A 26842-nucleotide genomic window follows, 5' to 3' on the forward strand; every position below is an offset into this window, starting at 1 on the left:
GAATAACGCACTGCAATCGCGTATAAGATCATGTACTGTATCATGTGGATGCGCCTTCAACTCGTTTCCGCTTGATTTTCTTACGATCCCGCTTTCGCTTGGATTTTTTTGATTTGCGATCGTGTTTGACGATACGCGTTGCGGGCAATTGGGCATCTTTCCTATGAAGAGGATCGACGTCTGAGAAGCCATGCACGCCGCTGTCAGCGACCTTGGGCTCTTCGAATGCAACATCAAGCCTGGGAGTATCCTCCGAAGCCAATTGGGACGACTCTGATGTTGCCACAGAGGTTCCGCTAGTTATTGTTGATGAGGAATCCTGCCTGTTTTCGAGGGTTAAAGACGGGAGTGGATCCGAACGCTCGACTAATTCGCTGCCGCTTGTTCCCGTCATGTCGGTGGATTGGAATGAGGCGGATGCAGTACAGTAGGCCATTGGACCAAAGCTTCGTTGTGGTCTCTTCCTTTTTGCTTTACCACCGAAAAGATCAGTTGGAGGAGCCCTTTTTCTTGATGCGTCCATGTGGGAGGCACGACTATCCTCATCATCTTCATCATCGGACTTTCTTAATTGATGTCTTGGCACAACGCCATCATCCGCCCTCTTCTTTGGACCGGAGAGCAATCTGCGTTTGAGAGCAGTCATCTCCTTAACTGAAGAGTCAACCGAAGCAGACGTATCAGGAATGGGTGCTCCAACCCCAAGCCTTTCATTCACATCCAGCACAGGCAACGATGAGTGTTCCAAATGAGATACACATACAGAAATGAACAGACCTACCTAGATGGACGATTCATCCATTGCATTATGTCGTCAGTATCTGGTGCACTAGCTAGCCTTGGTTTCGTTGAGCCTGACCACGACGCCACAAGGCCGAAGGTAAGAGATAAAGAAAGGTCTATTTGGTTCTGGATAGCCTCCGCGTCCATCCCCGGATCTTTTGACGCGCCATCCATGTGAGAACCGCAACTCCAGGCGTTGTCGCCCAAATATCCAAGAAAAGTCGCGCGTATGTGAAAGTGGCAAACACTGCCACCCGCCCGTTGCCGCCGAATAACGTTGCCATCACACTGGCGAGCATACACAATGGGACAAACGAGTAAGATACATGCCAGCTCTGAGCGATGGCCTCAGGGTTTTTTCTGACCGACGAATACTTCCTATTTTCATTGTTCCCCAATTAGCATCCCAATACATGGCGCAGATGGAGAAGTCCTCCAACTGTGAGTGAGGATTGCGTAGCTGGCTTAACAGGTCTCCGGGATCATAGTCCCTGGATCTCCCTAACATTATCGCGTCCTCAGTCACTGCCGCTGAGCTCGATCGCTTGAAAAAGCGCTTCATGAAGCTGGACAGGTACACGTCTATCGCGTCTGGAGATCCGTTACCCCTCACTCTGGTGTTTCCTTTGAACAGGGATGGCTCCGGATCCATTGATCGCGAGGAATTCTTGCAAGTTCCTCAGATCGCGAACAATCCACTAGCATCGCGTATGATCGCGATTTTTGATGATGAGTATGCCCTGCGTCACCATCTCTATGAGACTATGAGTTTGAGCTTTCCACAAGCGGCGGAGGTACAGTCGATTTTCAAGAGTTTGTTGGAGGCTTGAGTGCCTTCAGCAGCCGTGGTGGTCGTGAGGAGAAACTACGATGTGAGTCGGGGCTCCGTCCACCCCAACTGTTAGCGATGCAGATTGATATATCTGCATACCGTGCACGCCAACTCTATAGTCGCGTTTAAGGTGTATGATGTAGATAGAGACGGCTTTATCTCAAACGGCGAGCTTTTCCTTGTTTTGAAGATGATGGTAGGGAATAATTTAAAAGTGAGCCTTGATTTGTCGTGTACGTAGAACAATAGGCTAATATGCCAGTCAGGATTCTCAGCTTCAACAGATCGTGGACAAAACAATCATGGAAGCAGACAAGGACGGTGATGGCAAATTAAGTTTCGATGAATTCACAGCAATTGTCGCCAAGACGGTCAGTTCACAGCATCCTTCTCTTTCTTTGGTTCGCTCTTGTGTTTCGGACGACTTACAACTCATTATCTAATTCTTAGGACATCGCCAAGCAAATGACATTGGAACATCTTTTCTAGCTTATGTTGTGTCTCCATTCTGGGTTTAATTGTTGTATGACTCGCCATTAATGACATGCACATTATCTTATGTTCTCGTCCCGAGGATTCACCCTCACCGCGTGCAAATTCAAAAATCAAGCCCAAATACGATCACAAACCTCATACCAGCCTTCCAAGCCCACTTAACCACTCTAGGATGCGCAGATGGTTGCGAGGATTGTCTGGTGTGGGTCTGTCAGCTTTTCCCTCCGGCTCCGGTTTCTGGTCACCTCTCATGATGTCATCATGGCGTACCGCGGCCTCGGCTCGTTCAACCTCTAGAAGATGGAACTCGCTAAGATCAATCTTGTCCGCAGGTATGAATATTTGCCATGATCGGGTATACAGCTTGATGAGAAGGTATAAGCCTGAAGGTGTGGCACCGCATATCAGGATCATTTTTGTACAGAGTAAAGGCTAGCTTACCAGTAAATACGAACACATTGATATAGTTGGAGAGAAAGCCGGAAGCAGTGAAATTCCCCTTCAAAAACACTTGAAAGCCTATCTCAAAATTTAATGATTGCAATATGATTGCCCCTAAATATAGCAGACCCACCGCTGAAGAAGACTATAACTGTGCATGAGACGAGTCCAAACCAGGCCAAGAAAGGCTGTGGCCATGATTTGTACGGAAGTTCTGGGATGGTGCAAATCAGTCTTTACCAATGACATAATAGTCCATGAATACTCACTGCTGCGCGAGTATCCCTGAGCCTTAATTCCAGCGTACATTCGAATGTAGGCCAAACACAATATCTGTAACGGTCGGTTTGAAAGAATGATCCACGAGCCCAAATAGTTGATCTCGACTTACCACCCAGCACACAAGACCTGCAACAGCAGCGAGATTAACAAGCCAGATCAGCACCTTCAGAGCAGTGTACTGGGCGCTCAAAAAAGCGAACCCGCCAAGAGACCATGTAAACAGGACAGCAATCCATGGTGTCCTGTCGCACAATTATATGAGGTCAACACCATGGGGATAATCGTTCCTGCCATTTACCCGAATGAATTAGTTATCAAGAAAAAGCGGGGCGCGTGTCCATCGTTTGCAAGGCCGACAAGTGTCCGGGATGACAGAAAAACGCAAGAAATACCCTGGAACTCGACTTCAGCAAGTCAAGCCGGCTTAAAGTATTGGAGAGATGTACTGAGCTTAACGCAGAAGTCATTACAACAGCATTAACTATTCCTGGGAGCGCCTAATCCACGACTCGGTAACCCTATCATAGAAGCTAACAAAATCACTCACTTGGATCCCTGCTCTCTTGATCGCAATCACAAATGGCGAACGGGCGGCAGTTCCCCCACCCGCAGATAAAGCTGGGTCATCAGAACTTACAATGAGGCCCAGGATGAAAATGGCTGCAACATAAAAGAAAACAACGCGAATAAATGTGCGCGAGACCGCTTTTGGGATTGCGCGACGAGGATTAACAGTTTCCGCTCCTGAGATCCCAACAACCTGAACGTTCCCGTATGCGAAGGCTGCATTGGTGAGAGTGCTCCAAAATGCGAGGAAACGGCCAAATGCTCCAGGAATATGTGATGGAATGCCATTAGATACATATGGCAATTGTTGGAATGCGCCTGGTCGATGCCAATATCTGTATGTGTGTCATCAGTCAGCCGCGTGCACTGCAATGGACAAGAGTAATGATGCACCGGAAACCTATCGCACCGTGATCACCTACGGCCCCAGTGTCAATGAGAATACCCATGAGGAGTAACCCCAAAATTAGGGCAATCTTTATGAGTGCAAATGAAAATTCAACTTCTCCGTAATACCTGTGCAATATTAAATTCAGGTTCTCGGAACATCACTACACGTACCTCACCGGCCCCATGTTAGCACATAAAGTTGCGACCCAAAAGATGCCAATCCATGCAGCTGGGTTGATATTTGGCGCCCAAAAACTCACTAACGACGAGGCTCCCACCAATTCAACTGCCTGAGTGATGCCGATAGAATACTACCCCACGATGCGCATAAATACTCGTTCCTGTACGATTACATCACGAGGATGCCTTACCCAGAAGTTCCACCCCACAGCGGCACCTGACGCACAGATGCATCAATTCCAGCCCAGCAGAATTACTCAGCTGATTCCACGTACCTAAATCCTTTTCGACGAAAGTGGTAACATGATGAACAAAGCCCCCTGATACCGGCATGCTACGCACCGAAGAAAACATTAGAGCCGATCAAAAAATCTCTGTAGGTCAAGTTTATAACTCTCACAATGCTGACATCTCCCCGGATGTGTACGCAACTTTAATAACAGCGTTGACAACAGTGGGACTATATATAAAGGCACGCGAACTTACTAGCTGCTGTAACGAGGCCCATTACGGAGTAGCCTAGCTAGGTACCAGTTCAGAAAAATCCGCGAGGACGATCATACGGAGAGAACTTTCCAAAGCCCCCAGAGGTCCCGCATCAGCCAAAGCCGATCCGCTGGCAAGGAAAAGACCAGTCTGGGAGTTATTCGCGCATGAGCACAGGCTCTGTCACAACTTGTAAAGAGCAGCACTCACTCCAATCATTCCACATATACTGCTCATCTGGATGTGTCGAGATCGCAGGCCGCGCACCAACGATGCTGATCTCAAGTGCGGTCCCCATGGGGCCTCGTTGTCTACACTGGTGGTGTGTTCGTTTTTCGTTTGAGCAAACTTTTGATTCGAATTTGTGCCACTGGTGATCGCGCTATGATCCCCATGCGTGCAAGGATCCATATCTTTCGCAGCAATCGATGGTCAGGGTATTCAAGAACTTGCCAGACCGATGGGTGAAGCCCTCGCTTATAAGGGTATAGATCAATATTATCGAGAGCTTCGAAATGATGGAAACATTCCTGTGGACACGAGTCCGGATATATTCTGGTACTTTCAACTGGGTCATCGAGGTTCCCATGACGAGGTATAATTCAGAAGCTGCAACTAATAGCCAGGCCGAATACAGCGCATTTCAAGGAGAACAAGGGCGGTACCAGAAGCCGCAAGGGAGTGAGAGAAAACCGGCCCCGCGACTAAAATGAGCGATTTCAGGCGTCCAACGCTGCGACGGTGCACATAGTCGATTGCATCAGCACTGAAATAGCAACTGTTCAAGGACCCATAGAAAAATTTCACGCGGTACCACGTCCGATTTTTCAGTTCGCTGAAAGTGCAGCTTTGGTGGCAGCGACATGCACTCATGTGCCATCCAATGTTTGTTACAGATACCTGCCTCGATATCTGCTAATCCGAGACTGGGACCTTCAGCCTACGCAACCTCCACGGATACAGACCTCACCCGTGTCTTCTGGGCGCTGGAAAGAACACTAAGCTCTGATGAATCGTTCCTCGGTGACTAAATCACCTATGAATGACTTTAGACAGGACAAGGCTGACGTCAGAAGTCCCAAATGTGTGTTTCAAGCCTAGATGGCCACTCATAGAGCGGGGTTCGCGCGAACTAGCCTGGCGCACTGATGGGAAATTTGGAGGCCGGGCGCGTCCGACAGCAAAACACACGCACCTGAGGAATCGCACGGAGCCACAGACAAAAGGTTCCCGAGACACAAAATATGCCGATCACATTTAGAGGTGAGGTTGCGTCGAAGAAGTTCAATGGACACAGTACACTACGCACCTGACAGATGGTACTGGTTTCTCGAACACGTATTCCCCTTTCAGGTCCCGCCCCCCCCCCCCCTCCGTACCCCGTCGAAACCGCGCTCCGAAGTGACCGTGAAGAAGTGCAGGACTCAACATACACTGAGAATATATTTCCGGCATGGACGAGTTCGCCAGTCTGGGAAGTGGCGAACGGGGATTTCGACTGTCCCTACATATCATTCACGGTTTGTTAGGTGCCCATGCCCACAAAGAGCCGTGTGTGCCACACAGAGAGAATCTCGAGAAGCCATCCCCATCATCCCGGGAATCACACGATTGGATAGCCGGCGTTCAGCGCGACATCGCGTGCTCAACATACTGCAGTCTAGCGCCCACACAGAACAATATCAGAAATTAGGAGTCGATGCCCGAGGCCGAGGCGGGTAAATAGACATGACACAGCAGGAAGTGACCTTCAAGCCGGTGGTATTGGTAGCGCCCTTCTAGATGGTGGCAGTGACGAGAAGAGCGTGGGAACTCTCATCGCCGAAGCGCAGTCTCCTCGACTGCGAGGTTGTCCATTTCTAGTTTGACATCGTGCAACTGTATACAAACATTTAGATGGAGACGAGCTCTGACAACGAGAAAGTGGATGTGTTATGTGTCTTCGTTCATGGGTTCAAAGGAGATGATTCTGCCTTTGGTGGGCATCAGCTCGTTATTGAGTGGCTGTCGATTGCGCTCAGAATCTACTAAGGTGGATTCCCCGAAAGGCTCCAGCACATCGTGGACCAACACGGCGATGTGCGAGTTGAATGCATCGTGTTTCCAGCATATGAGGTCAGAGTGCCAATTTCTGTCTCCTGAATGCCCAAATAGTTGATTATACGGTTCCAATAGACCAGAGGGGAACTGGTGCGTTGCGCGTTGGTGGAGATTTTTTGATATTCCTAATATCCTAGAGGTTAGAGCGCTGCAACAGAGCGATTTGTGGAATGGCTGACTACAACGGTTGTGCACAAAGAAGGAGGGAATGGAAAGGGAGCTGGAAAGACTAAGGTTGTTCTGTGCGGACATAGGTAAGTACGTGCCCTCAGCGGCTGGCCTTGGATAATCAGCCTCGGCGACTCTTTAGTATGGGAGGTCTGTTAATTGCGGATGCTTTGATTGCTATTGCAAAGAGCTCCGCTCCCATAACTTCGCCTTCTGCAGATAATAGCAGCCAGCCTGCGGCCCTTTGGCCTCGTATTATTGCCTGCATCGCTTTTGATACTCCGTACTATGGAATAAATCCTGGGGTCTTCAAGAACACAGCGACTAAGGCAGTTCAATACGTACAGACGGCCCATAAGCTTGCCACAGGACTAGGTATTCTTGGGGCATTAGGGACGGCTTTCAGAGGCGAATCCAAAAATACTCAAACGAATGATCAACCGACGATGGGTAGTAAATCGTTGGATGAGAATGCTTCAGAATTGGTATCTCAAAGCGCTGGTGCTTCCTCCGATCCAAACGGAAGCCCTCGTCGGCGTAAATCATCCACTCCGACACTGCTCTATTCACTAGGTGGTGCTGTCTTAGCTGGTGCTGCCGCTGGGACAGCAATATATCAGAGGAAGGCAATCGCAACAGGTATTTCGCAAGCCCAGGCTAATGTTGATTGGGCGTGGGCTGGTGATCACCTAAAATATGTCCGTAACCTTTGGGATGATGCTGCCTTGAAGGCTCGCGTGGACACTCTCGTTGCTCTGAGGAGCGAGCGCAGCGTCCACTTTCAAAAGTGCGTAAATTCTTGCAGAGATCTTGGTCCTGACGGATTAAGAATGTTATCTAGTTTCTATACTAGCCTACCCCCCACTTCTGCATTTTCAAACGAAAGAACATTCATCCTCTTACCCTCCCCAACGTGGCCATCTTTCCAATTCTTTACGCCAAACTCCAACTCTCTTTCATCTTCAGAGATTGATGCACACACGAACATGTTTCATGGGTCATCTAACGATGGATTTTACGATCTCGGGTTGCGCACGGCAGAGATTCTAAGAAGAGCTATCGAGGAGAGCAAGGATAAAGATGAGGATACACAACTTAAGCACACGAAACAAAAGGGATCGAATTCTAACTGTGCGGACGCAGCGGATGGCCCAGCTTAGATCACACATCCAGAACCAGCCGGAGGCTGGATCATGCGTAGGACCGATGATATCGCTTCAACCTGTCCTGTTCATTTTGAAATGTCCGGATATGATATATTCGGATGTAGCTCACAGGGAAAGTTCAAGTGGGGCCCCAAGATACATGCCCAGTGATTATTTCGATGGAGGTTGTTCAGAAGTACCAGTTGTAGATAATTTTAAGCGCATGGCATAGGCGTCCTCCCCATCGGCATCTAAAGTGAATCCACTTTGCACATATTATCATTGGATGGAAGAAGACACGCACAATATTTTTTCTCAATGCTGTGAACGTCAAAGCCCAAGGAATCACGGTAGAGACCAAGGGCCGCTCGGTTCGACTTACGGACATGTAAAGAGACGTATTCGGCTTTGTATATACTAGCCATGGCTTCCTCTAGCATGACAGAATCAGGAAAGAAGTGACAAATCATTGGGGTTTCCTTACGCGACAAGAGCATGAGCTTCTTGGCTAGTCCTAGCCGCCGATATCCACGCAGAACCGAAATAGATGTAACATGACCATGGGACTTGTCACTAGGTTCCTCGTCCCTGAAAATAAAAGCAGGAAACGTGTAAGCGGACGAGCATGTTAAGGCGCAAGTACATACATCTTGGCAAGGATATAACCCACTATGCGCCCCTTGTGATCTTCTGCAACATATGACAGCTGAGGCCAAGTGAGAGAATGATATAAATCTTTATCGCATCATTGTTAGATGCAGAGGAGCTGCCAGACATGACAATAGGCCGCACAATATCGTAACTGGTAGTTCTCCGGTAAATTTTGCAAGTTACAGGCCTGCATGCCTAACAAATCTGCAGGCTGCCGCCCAATCATAAGAACAGGGGATTTCACCAATAACGGACTTCCCACCGTCGCTAACCGTATATTCATGTTCTGACCCAAAGCAAAAGGCGGTTCCGCTAGTGGCTGTGACCTTTGATCGGACGCAATCTCCCGAAGGTTTTCCGTGCGCAGGTAGAGCAGGTGACCAGCCTTTCTTTAGCGGGAAGCCACGCAGGGCCCGGGCACCTTTCATCAATTGGCAGGAGTTCATGAGTGTGAAAATTTCTCATTCTTTGCCTTGAAAATCCGTTTCCGACGCGCTACCGCGAATGAAATTTGATCCTATGTTGGCCCAGGTTTTCGACAAGGCCGTTTAACTTGTGCTCACATCTTGACCGGTCAAGTACGATGGTCCAACTACACAACGAAAGCTCGCCGCAACCAGAGCTAGCCTACCTAGGCCCTGAGGGCACATATTCTCATCAGGTGCGTTGTTATGTTTCGCTTGAATGCCGAAAAATCAATTGTTCTCCGCATCAGGCCGCCTATGAGCTTTGTGGGGACTCTGTTCGATATGAGCCTCGGTCTTCGATACGAGATCTTGGGGTCTCGATCACTGATCCCAACCGTACAGCACGATTCGCTTTCATTCCTCTGGAGAATTCCACCTTCGGATCTGTTGTGGAGACCTATGACATTCTTAGGCATCCGGCTCTTGGGAAGACCGCGTTCATTCGAGGGGAACAGATTCTCTCCGTGAGGCATTGCCTAATTGCCCTTCCAGGAACTAAGATTGAGGACATCACCTCAGTCAGCAGTCATGAACAAGTAATTAGTAAACTTAATCACGCCTCTGATGGCAATCCCTCACTCCCTTTCTCAGGCTCTAGGCCAATGCACCGAGTACGTTCGTAGAGTGCTCCCTAACGCTACAAAAGTGCCAGTGACCTCCACTGCATTTGCTGCTAAATCATTGTTGGAGCATGCGGACGACGTGGTCTATAATCGTGCCGCAATATCGGCGGCTATTTGTGCCAAACTATACGGTCTCGTAATACTCGAGGAAGGGATCCAAGATGGGGAAGGTAAGCCTCACCAAGGCTATTTCAAGCACAACACTTTATTGATGCCGAATGGTCAGCCAACCAGACACGCTTTCTGTTATTCCATGACAGTGCCGATGAGCCCTTGCCACTCGACATCCGGCCCCCACTGCAATATCGATCCCTCCTTCGCATTCAGCTGGATGATATTTGTAAACCACACCCAGCAGGGTCCTACCTAATCCTTCCCTCTCCGCGTCCTTGCCAAGATTGCTTCGGTCCCTCATCTCACGATAACGCGAATTGATCGTCGTCCATCCCTTAGCCCACAGCAATTTCATGATGTTGTTTTTGTTGAAGTGCAGGGTACTTTCTCAAACCCAGCACTTCTGCGGAAGATATTGGGAAGGAGCAGACATGGAAGGCCGCGCTCAGCAAGTGTGTCGCCGGCATGAAAGAGCTGTTAGGTGTAGGGAAGGGACGCAGAGGCGAGGTAACCAGCCTTGGAAATTGGTAGACGTATTGTACATAGAGTTTAACGCAATTTCGAATGGATGCACAGTGTGTAATTAGCATGGATGACACAAATGTTACAGAACTATCGGAGTGTTCTATGTCGATGGGACATTGGGGGACGTCATCACGACTATCGTCCTGATTCTCGCGCTTAGTCACAAAGCAGACTCCTTCAGACATATTGTGTATCACTGCTTGCGGGTTCTGAACTTGTAATGGGCCCGTGATCCGCTGCTGATAATTCTGTCGAATTTCGTGGCCTGATTCAGGAGATCCCATGTGCGTTTTCCGTGGGTTTTCAGTCCAAAATCCCTTCTCTGCGGCGAACTCGACGGTGCGTTTCTTCAAGTTGGACGATGACGAGAACTCATCGATAATTGGAATCTGGAGGATGTTCATCTGTCTCAAGGTGCGTTAACTGCTGTGGACAAAAAATGGCAAATATCACTCACTTTCGGCGTGATGACTGAAAACAAATGATCGTCATGCTTTATATTGAAGCTCACATGGACAAAAAGTTCTTACGCACCAACTAAAGTATTTGTCTTTATCTCCATCCAGTCAGCTATCCACAAGCCGGAGGTGTGGTCAGTGATATGTAGTGGGCAGTCGACAAAGCCTGTACCTTTTTCAAAGGTGAGTGGCTCGCTAGCGATCATGATGATATTTTCCCTTTTGTCAGACTTCGACATCCGATAGTGACCCCCTGGTGCGTATTCGTTGAAGGTCGTGCCAGAGGAGAAGTACTAATATTGTGATTTGAGCATTAAGTTTTGGAGATAGAACCAAGGCTTGCCAGAGATGCTGCTTCGTCCGTCCTAGATGAGACGTATCTGGAAGCTACGATCGTCGACCCATCCGTTACGATGAAGTTCAGGAGGCTTGGCTATGACCGAACACGCACGATTAGCTATGGAAGCAAACGGGTATGACCATTATGCTCTACCTCTCTGATGCCTGCATCCCTTGCCATCTTGTTCAGATGTGCGATAGTTTCAAGCATGGCCTTACGCAGAATCTCAGGGGAGAAATTTGATGCGTGTACATCGGGCAGCTTAGACAGGTACAAAGCGAAAGCCCATTCTGAGTCTACAATCGATCGATCCATGAGCCTATTCACGTCGTGAGAGCTGAAGTGTAGATACCTGTATTGCCTTGCGGGACCAGAAATATTTCGTCGGTCAAGGAAGCTTGAAGTGTTCGCTTTATCTTTTCAAATTCAGCGATGCCCCCGTTATGCATGAACTGTGACAGAGAGGGTAGTTTCTCATGAGGTAAGGAATATCTCTGAGCCTACCATGATCTTCCCGAAGGACCACGGATGACAGTTGTCTTGCGATAATGACCCAGCCGTCGTGGCTCGCACGTGGCCGAACACTAGGGGGCTTTTGATCTTCTCAGCTATCCTGGTCAGATTAGCGTTATTCCAAGCCTGAGCGTGATCCGCGGTATTAACATAACGAAGAGCGAGCAGGGTGGTAGCGCTTACTGGGGTAATGGATTTGAAGATGCACGGCTGAGACCCAAGCTCTTCGTCTTCTACAGAGTCATACCAGCCTATAAGGATGACCTCAGTATTTAAAGGACATAAGGTGAAGGTCTTGCCGAGACTCACCAACGCCGAATCCATCTCCATTAATAGGGCGTCGGAGGTCAAGCCTTAAGCGACTGTCAAACGCCTGATTGATAATCGAGTGTCGTGGCCTGGTAAGTAGCTATATGAAGGCATTTCTGTTGGCTTGAGGATGAGTTGGTTGATGAAGGTTCCTCACATGGGCCAATTGAATCGGAGTGGTACTTTTGACTGCGACAAGTCTAGTCATAGAATCAGACGAGTCTTCAACAAGATACTCTCCCAGGCTCACCGGCACATCCTCCAGAGGGGTCCACGTTACAGGAAAGAGACCTATGATGGATGGGTCGCAAGTTGCGTGAAGTGTGTGACTCTGAATGCAATTGACTGAATGATGAGCGGTTTGAAAGGATTTTCTCACGTGTAAGGGACTACCCTTGCGGGACTGGTTTAGTCCAGGTTCGCATCTGGAATCTGACTGGCACCTAACTCAATTTCTGGACTCATGTTGACGCCAATCAATGGGAAAGTTGTCGCATGTGACGTGAGACTCTCAGCTGAAGCTCGCTTAGTGCCCCTCCGTAGCTTAACCATATGAATCGACCACGATCGCAAGGCTGGTGTCTCAGCTTGCGCTGTACTTGCGCTGTTCACAACCCTCCCTCACCTTCACCTTTGAGGATTTTCAGATTGTTTACTGGTACAACGGTATGTCTTGTTGACGTTTTAATAATTGTTTATGAGTATGTGGGTTGAAGGATTAATTTTGCTGATGCCGCGAAGGGTTTCGCGTCCTATCGTCCACCTCCAACTTTGGAAGGTCGATGAAAAATCTTTCTGTGCCCCCCGCGTCGTTAAGTTGCATCCGGCTCTGTACCATCCGGATCGTTGGGTTTGTAAATCACAAAACCCGAGCGCCGGATCCCGCAACTGGGCTCCATATTTACGGTCGCATGCTGATTCAGGCAGTCATTAGTGCACGTGATTAAGGCGCAAGCCCGAAGTTCTTGGCTTCTTCCACCCATTGCCAATTCTCCTCATTGCCGTCGTTGATCGACCCCCACATCTTGGGCCTTCGGAGTCTCCAAACGAGTGCTGAATACTATGTCGACTCAACCACTTCTCCAGCGCACGGCCCAGAAACGCATTGCGCTCCCAGTTCGCGTCGAGCCCAAAGTCTTTTTTGCGAACGAACGAAGTACGCACCTGTGCCTTATCCATTAAATGCACTATCCTGACTCATAGCCATTGAATATCTTTAGCATTCCTGTCATGGCTGCACTTCTCCGTCATTCTTGGAGGCTTATCAGTAGGGTTGCTTAATTTTGGCGACAAAGTGAGCAATGTACCTTCTCATGCTACGAAAACCGACTAACTCGGTTCCCTTTTGTGTCAAGATTGGGAGAATAAGCGCTGGGATGTTTTCATTCATTGGTGTGTTATAAAACGTGGACCTTGTTAATTCACTCACCCACCAGTTCAGCCATGGCAATTATGGTTTATGCTCTCATTACATACCATTGGCGTGCCTCTGCCATCAGAAAACGCGATTCCGGACCATATGACGATCGTCTTGGCCCAGTATGTGTCATTCAATATCGATCAGTCTTCCAGAACTCACCGCTCCCTATCAGACGATATTGTGCATCTTCCTTCTTGGTAAGCGTGTTCTTGTTTCAACTTTACTGTGCGGGCCTCATTACTCTTTCCTGAAGCTGCCGTCCTCGTCAACTTTATCCTTCGCTTTGCAGATTCTTGAGCGTGCAACTTAACCGACTGGTGAACTGGTGGACTTCTGATGTACAAACAATTGTCACGACAACTGTGTATGGACTAATTTATAGACTGAACCTTTCCTCAGGAGAGAATAGGAAAAGGGGAAATGCCAGTATGCAAAATTGTCGCAGTGCTACCTTGGAATACAGAACAATAAATACGTTGCACTCCAAAAACAAAACCTTTTGGCACGAACAGGCTAGTCTGGGGCTGATGAAAGTTCGCTAGAATTATCTGAGGCTTCGCCCTCTTCCAACTCCTCGCTTTTCCTTTTATCCCGTTTGTTTTTCTCGTGCCCATTCGTTCTGGAATCCTTAACCATTTCAGACACCTCCCCCATTTCGACGTCCTCCCCATCTTCCGGTTCCTCAACGGTCGCTGGGGCAAGGTTGCCTTCCGAATAAGGGCTCGGCGTGCCTAGGCTGTGCAATGGCGAGGGTTGTCTTGAGCTTGCTGAACTACGGAGTAAACGTTGAGCGACACTAGAAGATGAGGAGGCTTAAGTGTCGGAGTGAATGGTTTTGCTTCCGGGCTAAGAGTGTTGCCAGCCGACGAGGGGATGGGCCCTGAAAGTTGGGTCACAAGGAGTTCATTAGGTGTGTTGGAATGTCGTTTTCCGACGGGGCATCGGCGAGGAAGGTCTCTCCGTATCCTCCAACTCGCCGTCGCGTCCATGAAGCATCATATCCTGGATACGCTGACGGATATCTTCCATCATCGAGCGCTTCACGGTAAGGATCTCTCGAGTCGCCTCCTGTTCTGCGATTATAGTAGCAATCTCATCCTCTATTCTGCAATGGCCCTGGTGCGATTATTAACTAGAGTTGGGGACTGAGCCTAAACTTGTACGCACGCGTTCAATTCGGATCTCTGAGGGAGGTTATTGACCCTGGCAGCGATGACATCGTATTCCTTCTTCCTTTCTTTCTGTAGTTCCGCCTCTTGCAGCTCCTCACGAAGGTTCTCAATTTCAAAGCGTATCGAATCGTGCTCATCCACTATACGAAATCTGTCAGTGACAACGGGGGGATGGGCATTTATAAGGATACCCACATATTCGTGTACGGTTATCATGGTATTCCTGCGCCTGCATCTGTTCTGCCTGGACTACAAGTTCAGACTTTTGTATCGAAAGGAGAAAGGCGTCCAATTCCTGGCGAAGAGCTTGCCGCAAATCATCCAGAGGAGTGGAGGCGGATGGATAGCCGGGATCAACACCAGACCGCCTTTTCTGTTGGTCCTGAAGTGCAGCAGCATATGTATGAAATTTGGTCGATATTCTTCGAAAATTCCTGTCAGTGTTTTCCACCCGCTTCTGTGCCAGGGCGTCTGTCAATGTAGTCAAGATGGTGGGCACTTCTCAGAGGAGGTTGGAGTGGCCTGCCTTCATCCGCAACTGAGAGGTGAAACCTTGATGGAGTGGGGTCGATAATCATCGGCTCAGGCCCGTCCGCTGTTGTCCCTCTTGTCGCCATTTGCGGGAAACCAAGAAATTGAGTGGCATCCGTCACGTGTGGTTCAACAAGTGCTCTCGCTCAGTTATGCGTCATCTGCGTCTGCTGTGGCTCACCTCGTTCCTGTTGCCTCCTTATGCATACAGAGTAGTTTGCACACAGCTACCAATGGACGCCCCGCCGCAAGAGATCAATCACCATCACCCAATACCCCTGTTGTCTGACTTGCTCATTGTTCAACCCCAATCGACCATCTTCCGGGACTACCTGCGCAGTATTGGGCCAATCGAATCTCTTCTTCGTGACGAGACTAAAAGGGTGACTGTGCTTGCTCCCACAAACAAAGCCACTCTTGCTATGACACGAAAGCCGTTAGCCTACTATTCTTTTGGTAACTGGCAGAATATGCTCACTGGGTATCAGACATCAGCCTGCTCCTGGGGATGAGCATAGGAATGGCGAAACGCATGTTACTGAGGAGCAATATGAGCTTGAACGGCAGGAGAACGTACGACGTTGGGTTTCTGCTCACATCATCCCCGTGAGTTCACGCTCGTGATTACAGCCTTGCGGGTGCAGCTAGATAACCAGTTGGGGGTGACAGGGGCACCCTTTTGCATTTGAAGAGTCTAAAAACTACCCAACACTTCTTGAGGACTTCTCGATCCGATTCCGACTTGTCCAGCAGTCACAAAGTACGCAAGAGGGGGACTGGGTTGTGGTTCCTGATATCCAGATAATTGAAAAGATCGAGGTTGGTCACACAGACTGTAACCGCGTAGCGATGCCGCTCAACCATTCACACAGGGTCGGAATGGTATCCTTTATCTCGTCAACGGATCCATCCTTCCTTGAATACCAAGTCGCATCGCGTTCTCACTGACACACCTAATTTCATATTATACAGTACAGTGAACCAATGTTTGCCGCTGCCGCATCCCGTCACCTCACTCTCTCTTGACACGCTTTGTAGCCCCTCGCGCAACCGAGGTACCCGCTGATGAGGTAGACACAGAGCGTTTGCGCTGGTGCTGCGAAATGACAAATCGTATTTCAGAGGACTCTCTGACGTCTGACTAAGACTCGCTTACCGCTTGCTTGTCCACGAATTTCTGTGCAAGGGTCGAAGCCCCAGCTTCCAAACTTTGTTGTCTTCCATCCTCCTCAGCTGGAGCCTCACTATCTCGAACGTTAAGTTGGGCCTCCATGATTCTGATGTCCTGTTCCACTCTGTCGAGGCTCTTTTTCATCTCCATCACGTTCACAGCAGCAGCTTGGAGTGTTTCTAGCCGTGCAATGTTTGTCGCAGTTGGCATGACTAGCCTTGAAGTTGATATTCCTAACTCGGCAAGAATAGTTGTGACTTTAGAGTGATGACTGGATTTTGGCACGGGTATCCGAGAACTGCGAAGGTGAACGGGTGCGCTCGATTTGGTGGAGGAAAGAATTGAAGGGGGATCGTAGCGCACAATGCAATGCAACATGTCTGAGGGGAATGAATGGAACGTTTCAGTGTGACTGATCTGAGCTTCTTTTCGTGACAACCCGCACCCGTAGCTGAAGACTTTCCAGTGTCCCTACGCTTCTGCGAAAATAGACTCATCCCGGAGCCGGGTCCAACAGGGCTATCGAGTGATATCTCTCCCTCAAGCCTCTTTTTCCGCTTCTTGTCCATGGCAACACTGGCAGCGATGTCCCAATTTGCGGGCAGATTTGGTAATCCACTTTCAACGCCAGCGAATGTTCTCAGGAGCTCTTCACGTTCCTTCGAATATCGTCGTTCATTGAGCTCGAGCCGCTTGATCTCTACGTACAATTGCTCTTCTTCGGCTATCTGTTCCGGCGTTCGATCAAATAGACCATTGAGGTATGCTTTGCGGTTTCTTTCTTGCTCTGTTTTGCGTGAGTAAGGTCCGGTCGTTATTGTCGGTAATTGGGGAAATACCTGGGTCAAAGTTGTAGCTCGCAAGAAGCTGGTTTTTAGAGGCCTCATCTCCCATCCAAGGGCGATTGCGAATTAGACGACGACAAACACCATAATATCGAGACTTGAGATCCTGTCAAAATATCTAAGATATTGACTGTGGGTTCAAAAGCGATGACCTTTCCCACCTCTATTTGCCGTGATTTGCCTCCAGGAAACTGATATCGATCCGCCATTACTAGGAAGCGTAGATCGTACTCCTTGGCCAACGAAAACAAATAGTCTGTCTCCTCTTTTGACCACGCTTCATCTGCAAACCACCCATTGTTAAAATGAACACCATAGACGTCAATTACACCATACCCTGTAAATGCTTGTCATATTCTTCTTGTGTGTACGAATATACTTGTGAGGGTACGTTGTACTTGGAGAATTCTGAGGCTAAGACCTGGTTCATAATGGACACACAGTTCCGGCGGCCTCACAGCAACTCACTAGACTCCTTCTCTTCAATTCCCACTTTCGCCCAATGAAACAATTCCAGACTGTCTGAGCGTACCGGATTATTGAAAGGCTGCCACGTCCTAGAAGGGACAAATATTCATATCAAGTCGATCTAAAGAAATGAGATGATGCGTACCACTAGTCCTGTTCCTAGCACCAAGGTCCAATTTCGGTTTGAATTTCGGTCGAGAGTATTGTGCTACAAGCGTAGGGGCTGAATCACCAATTAACGAGTATAATTCTCGAGAAATGCCCTCAGGTTTTCGGGGACCAGGTGCAGAAGGCTTTTTGAGCTGAGATGGACCGGCAAAGGTCGGGGGAAGCTGCAGAATTGCTCGGACGTCACTTGCAGAAGCCATGAGGGAGTATTTGGGTGACAGTTTGAGCGGGAAACAAGGTGTGTGTGGATACAGTCGGGCGCAGGCGTTCACGTGGCCCCAGCGCTTATTTTCGGAAAATGGCGTATAATGTTTAAACGCCAGTAAATTGTTTTTAGCGTTTTTTTCGGAACAGCCGCCCAGCAGCCAATGAGAAAGATGTCGCGATTAGATTTTTGACATGGGAAGGATTTATGATGCAATTATTAAAATTGTTAAAAACGTATTCAGAGCATTTCGGGGTGTTTAAACACAGTTTGGGCGTTTAATTATATGGGGGGGGTTTTAACGTCAAAATTTGCATTTTGATGGATATCGAGGTTTTCCGACATTTTAGTCGCAGGAATGTGCTAAAAAAATCTCTATACATATGGTTCCTAAGCTCAAACACCATGGAGAGGAATCATAGGATTTATTAACAGGGAATGCCAACCGAAACGTGGCAAGTAGTATCACGTCTGACTATATGCTCCTGTGAATGGTGGTGTCTGTTCGTCTCAATACCAAACCTATTGCGAAAAGAATGAAGGAAGCAGAGGCTACAGCGGCCACCTTGTTCAGATGTGCAGTGAGAGACAATGAGTATGAGACCTGGAGCTCTATGAGTTAGATTTCTGAGAACCATCGATCAGCTGTCACCCACATATATCAATCCAGTATGCTTCACAGTCAGTCCGCGCTTTTTAAGAATTATGGAAGGACGTCCCTTGTATCCAAGAAAGTAACATGAGTGCCCCGATACAACTCGTCAACGGCGAATGGAACGTAAACGTTGGAGTCGCTGGAAACTGAGTTAGGGGGTCGGAAGTGTGTTCAAGAGGATTGAACGTACGTAGCGCCCTCAGGGAGAATAATTTTGACCTCAGCATCGTCAACGACCGATCCCGGTATGTGGGTGAAGAAAGGTATGGCAGCAATATACAGCTCGTCGTGGGATCGTAGACGGTGGATTCCCCGAGTGGAGCATCCCATCCGAGCCGAAATGTGTAATTCCAGCCACCGATAAGAGGGTATCTAGGCTTGACCTCCAAAATACTATTTCTGTCAGAAGCTCCCTTGCCGTTTGACTTCGGTGGCGCAGGTCGAAAACGGGAGGTCGACACGTTGCCAACAATGTCAGTGAAGTACGGGTCCCTAGCTCCAGCAGGGAGTTGAATGGTGAAGCCAGGAAGAATAGAGCTTCCCCCTTTCTGAAAGAAATTTTGGCGTTGATAGTCAATGCGAGAGAATTGGCCCTCTAGTCTGAGAAGGGTCGTTGGTCAGTAGCCCAATATGGGACATTCCTTGCACAGACCTAGCGCCATCATTGAGCAATTTTATGTCATCCTGGATGTTCAGGTTGTCTCCCCAGTGGCTAATCTCTGCTGTCCTCCTGAGGGAGGACACAGTGAGGATTGGTTGGTCATACACATAGTGAATCTTCACAATTTCTTGGACATTGTTGAAGAAGGCTTTATCCGCAGATGGAGGAATGTTTTGGAATGGTCCATAGGTAACAACTGCCCCTGACTTGGTCACTGGTACGTTGGAGGCATAAGACGAGAGTGAGGATGGTTCTGAATACGAATGGATCGTAGGACTTGGCGACCGCAGCTTAGTCCTTTGAGAAAGCGAGGCGTAGGGACTAAGCACGTAAGCGCCAGTCTCATAGATTAAAGATTGAGTATCACTTGCTTCGCAGTCGCGGGTAACGGTGTAGTTGCATGCGCCTCGATAGTGTTGACAAGCAGCGTGATTGTTTCATTCACTCCCAAAGTGTCGGGAATATTGACGGAGTAATACACGAATGGCCTAATGAACATTATCAGAACGACAGCTGTACAGTAGGAGCAAGACAAACTGTGATTTGTGTAGCAGGGCGGCTAAATCATGTTTCTCGACAGTCAAGGGCGTTGATTTCCCCTTCACCTTGCCTCGATCCACTTGGTGAGGTCATCTTGTTCCTTCGATAGCACAAAGAAATATTTCGCGTTATTGTTTGCTAGGGAACGCGCAGAAATCGAGGTTGTGACGTGGACTGAGGACCCGCCCAATTCTATCGTGCGGACGACTGCCACGTTCTCGAAAGAGGGTGGGACATTGAGAGCAGAAACAGTATGGAGAAAGAAGGGGAGAAGCGATGAAAGCATAAACGTCCCCAACTTCATTTTTTGACAGAATGGTCGCGGATTGCAGTAACAAATGCCGATATAGAGACTGGTAACTGCCTAAAATGCGGATACAATTTACAAATTCAGCCAGCGCTTAAAAATACACTAAATTAAGCCATTACGTAAAAGACGCCCACTTCGTCATGCTTGCTGTGGCCCGATTATCCTCCGCATTAGCTTCGGCTGGGAGGGTACGCCCCGTGATGAGAAGGGTGATTGCCTCATTGAAACCGACCGATTTGGCCATTCCCCGGACGCGTCCTGGAAAGTTCCTTCCAGGACATATTATACGTCCACCACAGACCCCATACGACATGGCTCGTACTGTGAAGCGCTACGTAGGCGAAGGGAAGCTAGATGTAGCTATCGAAATGGTCAAAAACGCAAGTTTGGATTCTCAGAGCACGGTAGTTTGGAATACTTTGATCAAGTTCGCATGTGTGGCAAAAAGGCATAAACTTGCTTTCCAATTATTCAACCAGGTCGGTTGCACATAACATGTACTTAAAGCCTCTTGTGTTTCTGATTCCTTCAACGTAGATGAAGAAGCGTGGTTTTAACCCTTCCCTCCGCACGTTTCATACTTTGTTGGCAGGCTTGCGCCATGCAGCAGGCCCACTAACATCACCACAAGTGGAAAGGGCTAGGAACATTTTTGCGCAGTACCAGAAGTATCAGCGTGTGGTGCAAGCATCAAATCCTGCCAGCAGTGAACTTAGTCTGGAGCCCGTGAACGAATACATAACTATTCTCGCGTCCTCGCATTTGTATCAAGAGATGTTCGATGTATTCTACGGCCTCGACAAGACCGGACCGCTCTCACCAGACCAATATGTGTTTTCCCGAATGATATTGGCATTGGGCAAACGTCGGGCGCTCCATACTGGAGGCACCCAAGCTCCAGAAGGCGGAACAGTAGATGTCAACCTCAGAAACGCCGCGGATGTTAGATTCCTTTGGCACCAGATGGTCAAGGCCGCTCAACGCACCTTATTTCCAATTGACTCTCATTTGATAGCGGCGGCGCTCTTCGTCCTAGCGAAGGGTGCAACCACAGATCATATGTTGGGCCACTCTATCATTCGTGATTACCTTGTCCTACCGATAACGGATGGAACCACCAGTGCTCTTGGAGAACCACTCTCATACCATAGCCTGCTTGCTGCTTTGTGCTTGTGCAATGCATCTGGAGATTATGCCCGAACCTGCCACCTCTATGAGCAAGTCTCGACTCCAAGAAAAGTGCCATAATTGAATCCCTGCATATGAATGAAATTCTGCGAGCAATCGCAGAGCAGTCGCGCTCAGGGTCACCTAACGAAGCCAGAAGAGCACTGAAAATCTTGGAGTGGATGCTTGATCAAGAGGCTTTGGGGGGAGGTGTTCGCTTCCAATTACGACCAAATGCAGAGTCATATCGGCTCGCATTAACCGCGTGCTCGCGAACTGCAGATTGGATGACCGCCTGTGCCCTCTTTGACCTTATGACAGGATTAAAATCCTCTGAATTTTGGGAGGCCCAGTCAAGGCAAGATAGGAAATCGATTGCAACGCCGGTGATGTCACCATACCACATCATTATTCCCGACGCTGAAAGCATGCATATCATGGCGCGCGTAGCACTGGCAGCAGGGAGCCACTGAACGCTCGACAGTGCCTCGACATGATCGCTTATTTTGGTCCAGATCACTTTTTTGGACTGGAAGACTTAGCCAAGGAATCATCCTCGCCTACAGACGATTCATTCGTGGGTGGTTCGAAACGCGAGACAATCGCTGTTTCGCGATCCCCTTTCAGAAAAAAGCTTGCTGTTGCAATTTTGAAGCTGGTCGGGGTGCAGGAGAGAGCACCGTTGGGGTCATCTCCGATGAGGATTGCCGCGGAATGGAAGTCATTGGTTAAACGTGCCAAGCACGTATTGGGCCCCTTCCAGGCTTATAAAGCAGCAGCGAAATCGATCGCAATTTCCAAAAGAGTTCCCCGCTCAAATTCGAACTGACTCAACCGTCGAGGAAACCGGCCTCCGGTTCATATTGAAATTGCATACATTCCATTCACCACCTACTGCAAATTTCCGCTCTGTTCATCTGTTCATTGGCTACACCGCCCCCTTCATCCTTTACATTTTGAAGCACCAACTGCAAGATTCACAGTAAGTCAGCAGTATGCCTACGGTGTGTAACTGAACTCTGCGGATAGATAAATACCGTTAAGAGTAGAACATTTAATACTCTGTGCAGCTCCGGGAGAGCATGGGGTCTCTAATAATAGCCTGTTTGGCGGGGAGTTCACAGTTGGTGAACATGTGGAACCACTTGCAACGCTGCGACCTCTGGATTCACGGCCAGAGATTTCCCTCCCCATTTGGAGAATTGACTTGGCCAAGTATTCGATCTCGACAACGCTCATTCAGGGGCATTGCCTTGATTTGAACCAAAACCATTCATGCAAGCTTCGTAGACTCACTGTCTGCCCGTAGAAGTCACCCGAATCATCTTTGTTCACGGCGCCCAGGTTCATGGCATGAATCGTCTTCGGCTTTCCCTATGACTAGGTCTATCTTTCCCTCATTTGAACAGATGGTCACTTGCCCCATTACCAATCCCCTTTCCACCAAAATTTCCTTCACCCCATATCGACCTGTCATATTTGTCAGGATCCCCCGGCCCCTCGTTTGGAGACCCGCATATGATTCACGACACAACGTAAGAGATGCGTCATGCATCTTTGCGGTAAGCAGAACCCTGGAAAAAGGCATGCCGCCCGGAGCGTGCAACGTCCCCCGTCAAGGCGACCACGGGCCTCGAGCAAGAGCTAGATCTTACGTTACCCGGGATTAAACTCATGGAAGCACTGAGGTTCGCATTTTCGTAACCCGAAGCGGTTGTGCTCGACAACAATATCCCACGCACGGTTGACAGCACCTCCGATGCCAGCGCTTCAGTATCTGTAACTCCATCTCAAACTGGATGGGCCTAACCCTGAGGATGCGCTAGAAATAAATGACTTGCAAAGCTTCTCGTCTTCGCACACTTTGACGTTCAAGCCACTACAATGCATGCCAATTAGCCAATACCGTAGGGTAGGGCTTTGAGATCCAACAGCACCATCTCTGAGTACAAGCTTATAATAGCAATACCCCGCTTTTGATTCAAGTGGTTTAGTTATAATTTTTCACGTTGTGCATTGCCCCAATCTTGAGTTAGACGTCGTCAATGTTTACTTGTGGACGAAGTTCCATCTTTGACTTCATGGAAAAGAGTAAAATGCTGCGTGATCATCGCACACCGACAAAATGATTTCCCTTGGTATGCGTCGGGCGAGTTTGTTGAATCACCCGGCTTCACTCCCCAAAGGGTTAATTGTTTCCTACATATAATCCAGTTCAACCCTGCGGAGACCCCTTCCACCTGGGATTGATCATTTTCCAATACGTGAGTGTATCACGGCCTTGATAAAGTTACTAGTTCTTGGTGTGCTCCATCATTAAAAGTTAGCAGGGCGAGTGCTGCCGGCCCACAATTCTTTTTAACCTCTCTGAGTCTATGTATTGCAGAAGACCGGGAGTACTCGACACCGCCCGCGATCGATTTCGGCATTTCCCTGGGACCTTCAGACTTCCAAAGGATTGTGCAAATCATAGCGCTGGTGAAGGTTCAATGGCATCAGTAAGATAGTCTACCTTGACTCAGGCATTCGAACCGAAGCTGATTGCGCAAGCCCCGCAGATTCACGCCTTACCCGTAGAAATTATTTCACACATTTTTGTTCTTAGCGTCCAAGCCCATGACACGAACCCTCTTCAGCTCTCCCATGTTGATGGACGACTGCGTGGAATTGCTCTCTCGACGAATATATGGGATGGGATGTTCGTATACCGGGAACCGCGTGATTTGGGGTGGCTTTGTTCCTTGGCTGCAGCAACCACTGGAGCCATTGACCTCATCGTTGAAGTATCGCGGGAGGCTTTGTTGACGAACGAGGCTGGCAAGGGTCTCCCCTCCGCTTTCATGCGACCCAATGCACATCGCCTTCGGAAATTGAATATTATAATGCGTTCGGAGGTCGACGAATACACACATCGTCCTAACGACGACGAGACGGTGTTTCTCTTCCTTTCCATTTTCGCACTTTCACTCCCAAATTTGTCCTCTTTCCATATCGACTTGGGTTTCACCACGTGGATTCCCCAGTCGTTTGGAGGACCCACTTGCGATTCACTGCGCAGTGTTGAGATACATCATGCATCCTTGGAACAACTGGGATTCTGGGGGAAGGGGTTTCTTCTGGAGCGTCTCACTCTGGACGTTGACCCCTTCGGGTCTGGATACGGATCTTTGCAACAAATCCTATCGCTTCAGTCGACGCTGCAGGAACTGCGCCTTACACTACCCCGTACACTACCCCGACCTCACAACGTCACGGAGATTCTGCATTTCCCAAAACTGAAGTTTTTCTGCTTCACAGCAATGTCCTACACCCTGTTAACAATATTATCGATGCCAGCACTCCAGTGTCTCCATCTCAAGCCTTTTGACTTAGATGGACTCAACCCCGAGGATATGCAAGAAATAGCTGCTTTGCAAAACTTTTTGTCTTTGCACGCTTCGACACTCAAAACTTTGAAGCATATACCAATCGACCCAAACTGTGCCAGTGGGTCCATGGGAGTGACAAGGGCGGAGCTTCGGGCTGTGGATTCGAAAGTGTATACCCCCGTTATTTTGCCCGTTCTTAGCAAAGCTGCACTTTTGGTCTACGGACAGTTTAGTTATAGCTTTCACGTTATGCATTGTCCTAACCTTGAGGAGTTGAACATTAAGGTTGTGGATGAAGTTCCATCGTTCTCTCTCTTTGACTTTGTGGAAAGGAGTGCAAACGCATTACGATCCTTGCATATCACTAGATGGACCGCCGAGTGCTCTTGGAGACCAGAGTCGTCTATTCTCTCCTTGCCTTCGAAATATCTTTGCAGGCTGCTTCACTTCCCACAGCTGCAGGACTTTGTTTCCCAATCTGCTCGCGGCGATGAAATATTTGGTTTTGTTGGATCTGCTCCCAATCTCCGAGATGTGCATTTGAGTGGGGAAACTTTCGAAGAACTTAAGTATACATCTGACCCAACGGTGTGTATGAAAGTCCCCTTTTCTCTCGCTTTGTTGACTGTCTGGACGATTTTTAGCACAGACTTGACCTCCCTAGTTTGGAGACATTGACTCTTGCACAATTCTCACAGCATATTTGCGGCCTAATCGCCCGATCCTTGACGACATTTATTCTATTCTCCCTTGATGCACGCGTGCGACGAAGGCGGGAAGACGACGACAGTTGGCAATCTGGCAACGATGGCAAGGATGCTCTGCGTCGCATGAGCGCTGATGTGATCGAATTCATGGCCGATCATGCTGCCACAATAAAGACACTTACTCTGCTGGATTGTGTGGAGTTCGAGAGCCTTCAGTCACGCGCACCGTCGGGTATTGAATTTCCACGACTCGCTCATGCGTCCATGTGTTTGGATGATCCAATTTTGGGATGCGCAAGCGCCCCAAACGTGCAAACTCTTGAGCTCCTCCCTGCGTTGTATTCGTGTGACTGTCCGAATCTCGATGGGTGGAAAGGCGCTGAAGTTCTTATTTTGGGAAAGGTGATGGAACCATTTCCACATCTGGCTGGTTTCGATTCACTCCTCCGGTTACGCATTCACGTTGATCCATCCCATGAGAGAACGAGGGCGTTGGAGGCACGGTTTCTAACATGCTTGGCGGAACCTTTCGAGAATTTGACGTGGCTTTGTCCAAAGCTTAGAATTTTTGAAGCTTTCGTGTTCGAATCTGCTGAACTGGTAGGCCTTACTTGGCCTGGGAGACTGCTGGAGGAGCTTGTAGATGATGGAAGCAGCTACCATTATACCTCGATGGCAACCACAACAGATAGCTATGGAACGGATTGGGAAGACACCGAAGACTGGGAAGAAAGCGACTTAGACTTGCATTCTGAGGATCTTGACCAGGATTCTGGGGAAATCATACCACTTGAAGAGGATGAAGAAGCGGAGGAAGCGGCGGCTACGATAGGTGACCTCCATTCAGACACAGAAATGCGAGCAGCGCAGTTGGATGTCCTTTCCTCTCTTTCCTTGCCCTCCGCACATGGACCTGACAACCCGCCGAGATCGTCGTGTAGTGCCCCTGTCGTGCTCCGCTGGGACTTGATCAAAGCGGTTGTGGAGGGGAGGTTAAGTGACAGCAGTAGTCCAATCTCGAAACTTGTCGTGAAACGGGGTCGTTTTATCACCCAGGATCTGGCACCCCCAGACGATTTGAGGGAATGGTTCGAGAGCCGCCCCGGACTCGAATTTGTGGTGGAATGATACGTTTTCAGTTTGTGTGAAATGTAAGATTAGGAATTATCTATAGGTATTCGCATCAAACGCTCGATTATGGCTTCCAAGCAGCCCAGTGCTTCAGAGAGACAGACCATAGTCAGGAGGGAGCGTCGCATTGGCCCTCACAATGAATCGAGCTTGCGACGGTTATCCATTTCCACGCTTATGACAGCAGAACGGCATCGGAAAGTGTTGAAATGAGGACCATGCAACCCTTGCAGTTGCCGAGCACGAACAGAACCTTGAGCAGCAGTGGTGACTCGCACCAACAGACTGACCTCATCTGGCTTAATTGAGAACGCCCATAACCCTTGACATAGCATTTCGGAGTGACAAGGAATTGGGTTGCCCGCGTTGTAACGAATTGGATAATTGCGTGTACTATCAAGGTGGAATCCCTTATGCCACCATTTAGTCTTCCCCTTAAGTCAGCAGTAAGCCT

At 48.7% G+C, this 26842-nt stretch overlaps 17 protein-coding genes across 17 annotated transcripts; 8 read left to right on the forward strand and 9 right to left on the reverse strand.

Moving 5' to 3' along the window:
• Window positions 1–40: 40 nt before the first annotated feature.
• On the reverse strand, window positions 41–957 carry EI90DRAFT_3118159 (uncharacterized protein; the record flags this gene model as incomplete). The annotated part of the gene is made up of 2 exons (XM_039063066.1): window positions 41–707; window positions 782–957. 2 exons carry the CDS (start codon window positions 955–957, stop codon window positions 41–43), a joined length of 843 nt encoding a protein of 280 aa, XP_038920940.1.
• On the forward strand, window positions 897–2546 carry EI90DRAFT_2450499 (calcium/calmodulin-dependent protein phosphatase). The gene is made up of 8 exons (XM_039053044.1): window positions 897–1100; window positions 1186–1224; window positions 1306–1357; window positions 1418–1516; window positions 1570–1655; window positions 1735–1829; window positions 1882–1986; window positions 2066–2546. Exons 1-8 carry the CDS (start codon window positions 1088–1090, stop codon window positions 2102–2104), a joined length of 528 nt encoding a protein of 175 aa, XP_038920941.1. The 5' UTR covers window positions 897–1087; the 3' UTR covers window positions 2105–2546.
• Window positions 2246–4867, reverse strand: EI90DRAFT_2908068 (amino acid transporter; the record flags this gene model as incomplete). Its single annotated transcript, XM_039054308.1, has 16 exons — window positions 2246–2493; window positions 2552–2629; window positions 2685–2765; window positions 2821–2884; window positions 2943–3075; window positions 3132–3226; window positions 3280–3330; window positions 3381–3735; window positions 3794–3916; window positions 3962–4101; window positions 4162–4187; window positions 4246–4304; window positions 4371–4401; window positions 4457–4489; window positions 4543–4606; window positions 4667–4867. 16 exons carry the CDS (start codon window positions 4865–4867, stop codon window positions 2246–2248), a joined length of 1782 nt encoding a protein of 593 aa, XP_038920942.1.
• A 1485-nt stretch (window positions 4868–6352) lies between these two features.
• Window positions 6353–8120, forward strand: EI90DRAFT_3279486 (uncharacterized protein; the record flags this gene model as incomplete). The annotated part of the gene is made up of 6 exons (XM_039066673.1): window positions 6353–6434; window positions 6489–6571; window positions 6632–6646; window positions 6701–6810; window positions 6867–7511; window positions 7566–8120. The coding sequence occupies 6 exons, from the start codon at window positions 6353–6355 to the stop codon at window positions 7882–7884; spliced, it is 1254 nt and encodes a 417-aa protein (XP_038920943.1). The 3' UTR covers window positions 7885–8120.
• Window positions 7815–8803, reverse strand: EI90DRAFT_3279487 (acyl-CoA N-acyltransferase; the record flags this gene model as incomplete). Its single annotated transcript, XM_039066674.1, has 6 exons — window positions 7815–8120; window positions 8174–8302; window positions 8354–8457; window positions 8517–8604; window positions 8662–8724; window positions 8776–8803. 6 exons carry the CDS (start codon window positions 8801–8803, stop codon window positions 8041–8043), a joined length of 492 nt encoding a protein of 163 aa, XP_038920944.1. The 3' UTR covers window positions 7815–8040.
• A 71-nt stretch (window positions 8804–8874) lies between these two features.
• On the forward strand, window positions 8875–10345 carry EI90DRAFT_2991017 (Prephenate dehydratase-domain-containing protein). Its single transcript, XM_039056108.1, has 4 exons — window positions 8875–9181; window positions 9236–9523; window positions 9579–9780; window positions 9837–10345. Exons 1-4 carry the CDS (start codon window positions 9104–9106, stop codon window positions 10043–10045), a joined length of 777 nt encoding a protein of 258 aa, XP_038920945.1. The 5' UTR covers window positions 8875–9103; the 3' UTR covers window positions 10046–10345.
• On the reverse strand, window positions 9842–10940 carry EI90DRAFT_2454947 (uncharacterized protein). The gene is made up of 3 exons (XM_039053050.1): window positions 10880–10940; window positions 10707–10819; window positions 9842–10653 (listed from the first exon to the last, which is right to left on the reverse strand). The coding sequence occupies exon 3, from the start codon at window positions 10651–10653 to the stop codon at window positions 10060–10062; it is 594 nt and encodes a 197-aa protein (XP_038920946.1). The 5' UTR covers window positions 10707–10819; window positions 10880–10940; the 3' UTR covers window positions 9842–10059.
• EI90DRAFT_3279488 (N-terminal nucleophile aminohydrolase) lies at window positions 10222–12282 on the reverse strand. The gene is made up of 11 exons (XM_039066675.1): window positions 12120–12282; window positions 12027–12069; window positions 11870–11969; window positions 11744–11811; window positions 11552–11686; window positions 11400–11499; window positions 11201–11343; window positions 11051–11140; window positions 10880–11000; window positions 10784–10819; window positions 10222–10653 (listed from the first exon to the last, which is right to left on the reverse strand). The coding sequence occupies exons 1-11, from the start codon at window positions 12125–12127 to the stop codon at window positions 10622–10624; spliced, it is 876 nt and encodes a 291-aa protein (XP_038920947.1). The 5' UTR covers window positions 12128–12282; the 3' UTR covers window positions 10222–10621.
• A 649-nt stretch (window positions 12283–12931) lies between these two features.
• On the forward strand, window positions 12932–13586 carry EI90DRAFT_2908431 (uncharacterized protein; the record flags this gene model as incomplete). Its single annotated transcript, XM_039054324.1, has 6 exons — window positions 12932–13025; window positions 13090–13163; window positions 13225–13261; window positions 13311–13408; window positions 13462–13486; window positions 13543–13586. 6 exons carry the CDS (start codon window positions 12932–12934, stop codon window positions 13584–13586), a joined length of 372 nt encoding a protein of 123 aa, XP_038920948.1.
• A 28-nt stretch (window positions 13587–13614) lies between these two features.
• On the reverse strand, window positions 13615–14684 carry EI90DRAFT_3040212 (uncharacterized protein). The gene is made up of 6 exons (XM_039059004.1): window positions 14657–14684; window positions 14457–14601; window positions 14225–14405; window positions 14085–14169; window positions 13800–14061; window positions 13615–13736 (listed from the first exon to the last, which is right to left on the reverse strand). The coding sequence occupies exons 3-5, from the start codon at window positions 14319–14321 to the stop codon at window positions 13803–13805; spliced, it is 441 nt and encodes a 146-aa protein (XP_038920949.1). The 5' UTR covers window positions 14322–14405; window positions 14457–14601; window positions 14657–14684; the 3' UTR covers window positions 13615–13736; window positions 13800–13802.
• On the reverse strand, window positions 14441–14960 carry EI90DRAFT_2908693 (THO complex subunit 7/Mft1; the record flags this gene model as incomplete). The annotated part of the gene is made up of 2 exons (XM_039054341.1): window positions 14441–14601; window positions 14657–14960. Coding segments are annotated over 2 exons (465 nt in total), but the record flags the coding sequence as incomplete, so codon positions are not given.
• A 265-nt stretch (window positions 14961–15225) lies between these two features.
• On the forward strand, window positions 15226–15912 carry EI90DRAFT_3118167 (uncharacterized protein; the record flags this gene model as incomplete). Its single annotated transcript, XM_039063067.1, has 4 exons — window positions 15226–15428; window positions 15481–15598; window positions 15662–15811; window positions 15865–15912. The coding sequence occupies 4 exons, from the start codon at window positions 15226–15228 to the stop codon at window positions 15910–15912; spliced, it is 519 nt and encodes a 172-aa protein (XP_038920951.1).
• EI90DRAFT_3279490 (uncharacterized protein) lies at window positions 15892–17844 on the reverse strand (the record flags this gene model as incomplete). The annotated part of the gene is made up of 8 exons (XM_039066676.1): window positions 15892–16088; window positions 16149–16543; window positions 16609–16950; window positions 17003–17114; window positions 17170–17291; window positions 17345–17416; window positions 17477–17530; window positions 17622–17844. 8 exons carry the CDS (start codon window positions 17842–17844, stop codon window positions 16005–16007), a joined length of 1404 nt encoding a protein of 467 aa, XP_038920952.1. The 3' UTR covers window positions 15892–16004.
• Window positions 17845–18139: 295 nt separating this feature from the next.
• Window positions 18140–20328, reverse strand: EI90DRAFT_3279491 (oligosaccharyl transferase alpha subunit; the record flags this gene model as incomplete). The annotated part of the gene is made up of 9 exons (XM_039066677.1): window positions 18140–18453; window positions 18506–18568; window positions 18589–18643; window positions 18695–18786; window positions 18807–19104; window positions 19157–19506; window positions 19533–19653; window positions 19771–20003; window positions 20317–20328. The coding sequence occupies 9 exons, from the start codon at window positions 20326–20328 to the stop codon at window positions 18325–18327; spliced, it is 1353 nt and encodes a 450-aa protein (XP_038920953.1). The 3' UTR covers window positions 18140–18324.
• Window positions 20329–20383: 55 nt separating this feature from the next.
• Window positions 20384–21263, forward strand: EI90DRAFT_2908285 (uncharacterized protein; the record flags this gene model as incomplete). Its single annotated transcript, XM_039054319.1, has 2 exons — window positions 20384–20494; window positions 20553–21263. The coding sequence occupies 2 exons, from the start codon at window positions 20384–20386 to the stop codon at window positions 21261–21263; spliced, it is 822 nt and encodes a 273-aa protein (XP_038920954.1).
• A 1970-nt stretch (window positions 21264–23233) lies between these two features.
• EI90DRAFT_2455684 (uncharacterized protein) lies at window positions 23234–25370 on the forward strand. The gene is made up of 3 exons (XM_039053051.1): window positions 23234–23513; window positions 23572–23680; window positions 23741–25370. The coding sequence occupies exons 2-3, from the start codon at window positions 23672–23674 to the stop codon at window positions 25226–25228; spliced, it is 1497 nt and encodes a 498-aa protein (XP_038920955.1). The 5' UTR covers window positions 23234–23513; window positions 23572–23671; the 3' UTR covers window positions 25229–25370.
• On the forward strand, window positions 25030–26425 carry EI90DRAFT_3040224 (uncharacterized protein). Its single transcript, XM_039059005.1, has 2 exons — window positions 25030–25138; window positions 25195–26425. Exon 2 carries the CDS (start codon window positions 25381–25383, stop codon window positions 26383–26385), a length of 1005 nt encoding a protein of 334 aa, XP_038920956.1. The 5' UTR covers window positions 25030–25138; window positions 25195–25380; the 3' UTR covers window positions 26386–26425.
• The last annotated feature ends 417 nt before the right edge of the window (window positions 26426–26842 follow it).

Source organism: Cantharellus anzutake, assembly GCF_015039405.1.
Source record: "Cantharellus anzutake strain C23 chromosome Unknown EI90scaffold_7, whole genome shotgun sequence".
NCBI lineage: Eukaryota > Fungi > Basidiomycota > Agaricomycetes > Cantharellales > Hydnaceae > Cantharellus > Cantharellus anzutake.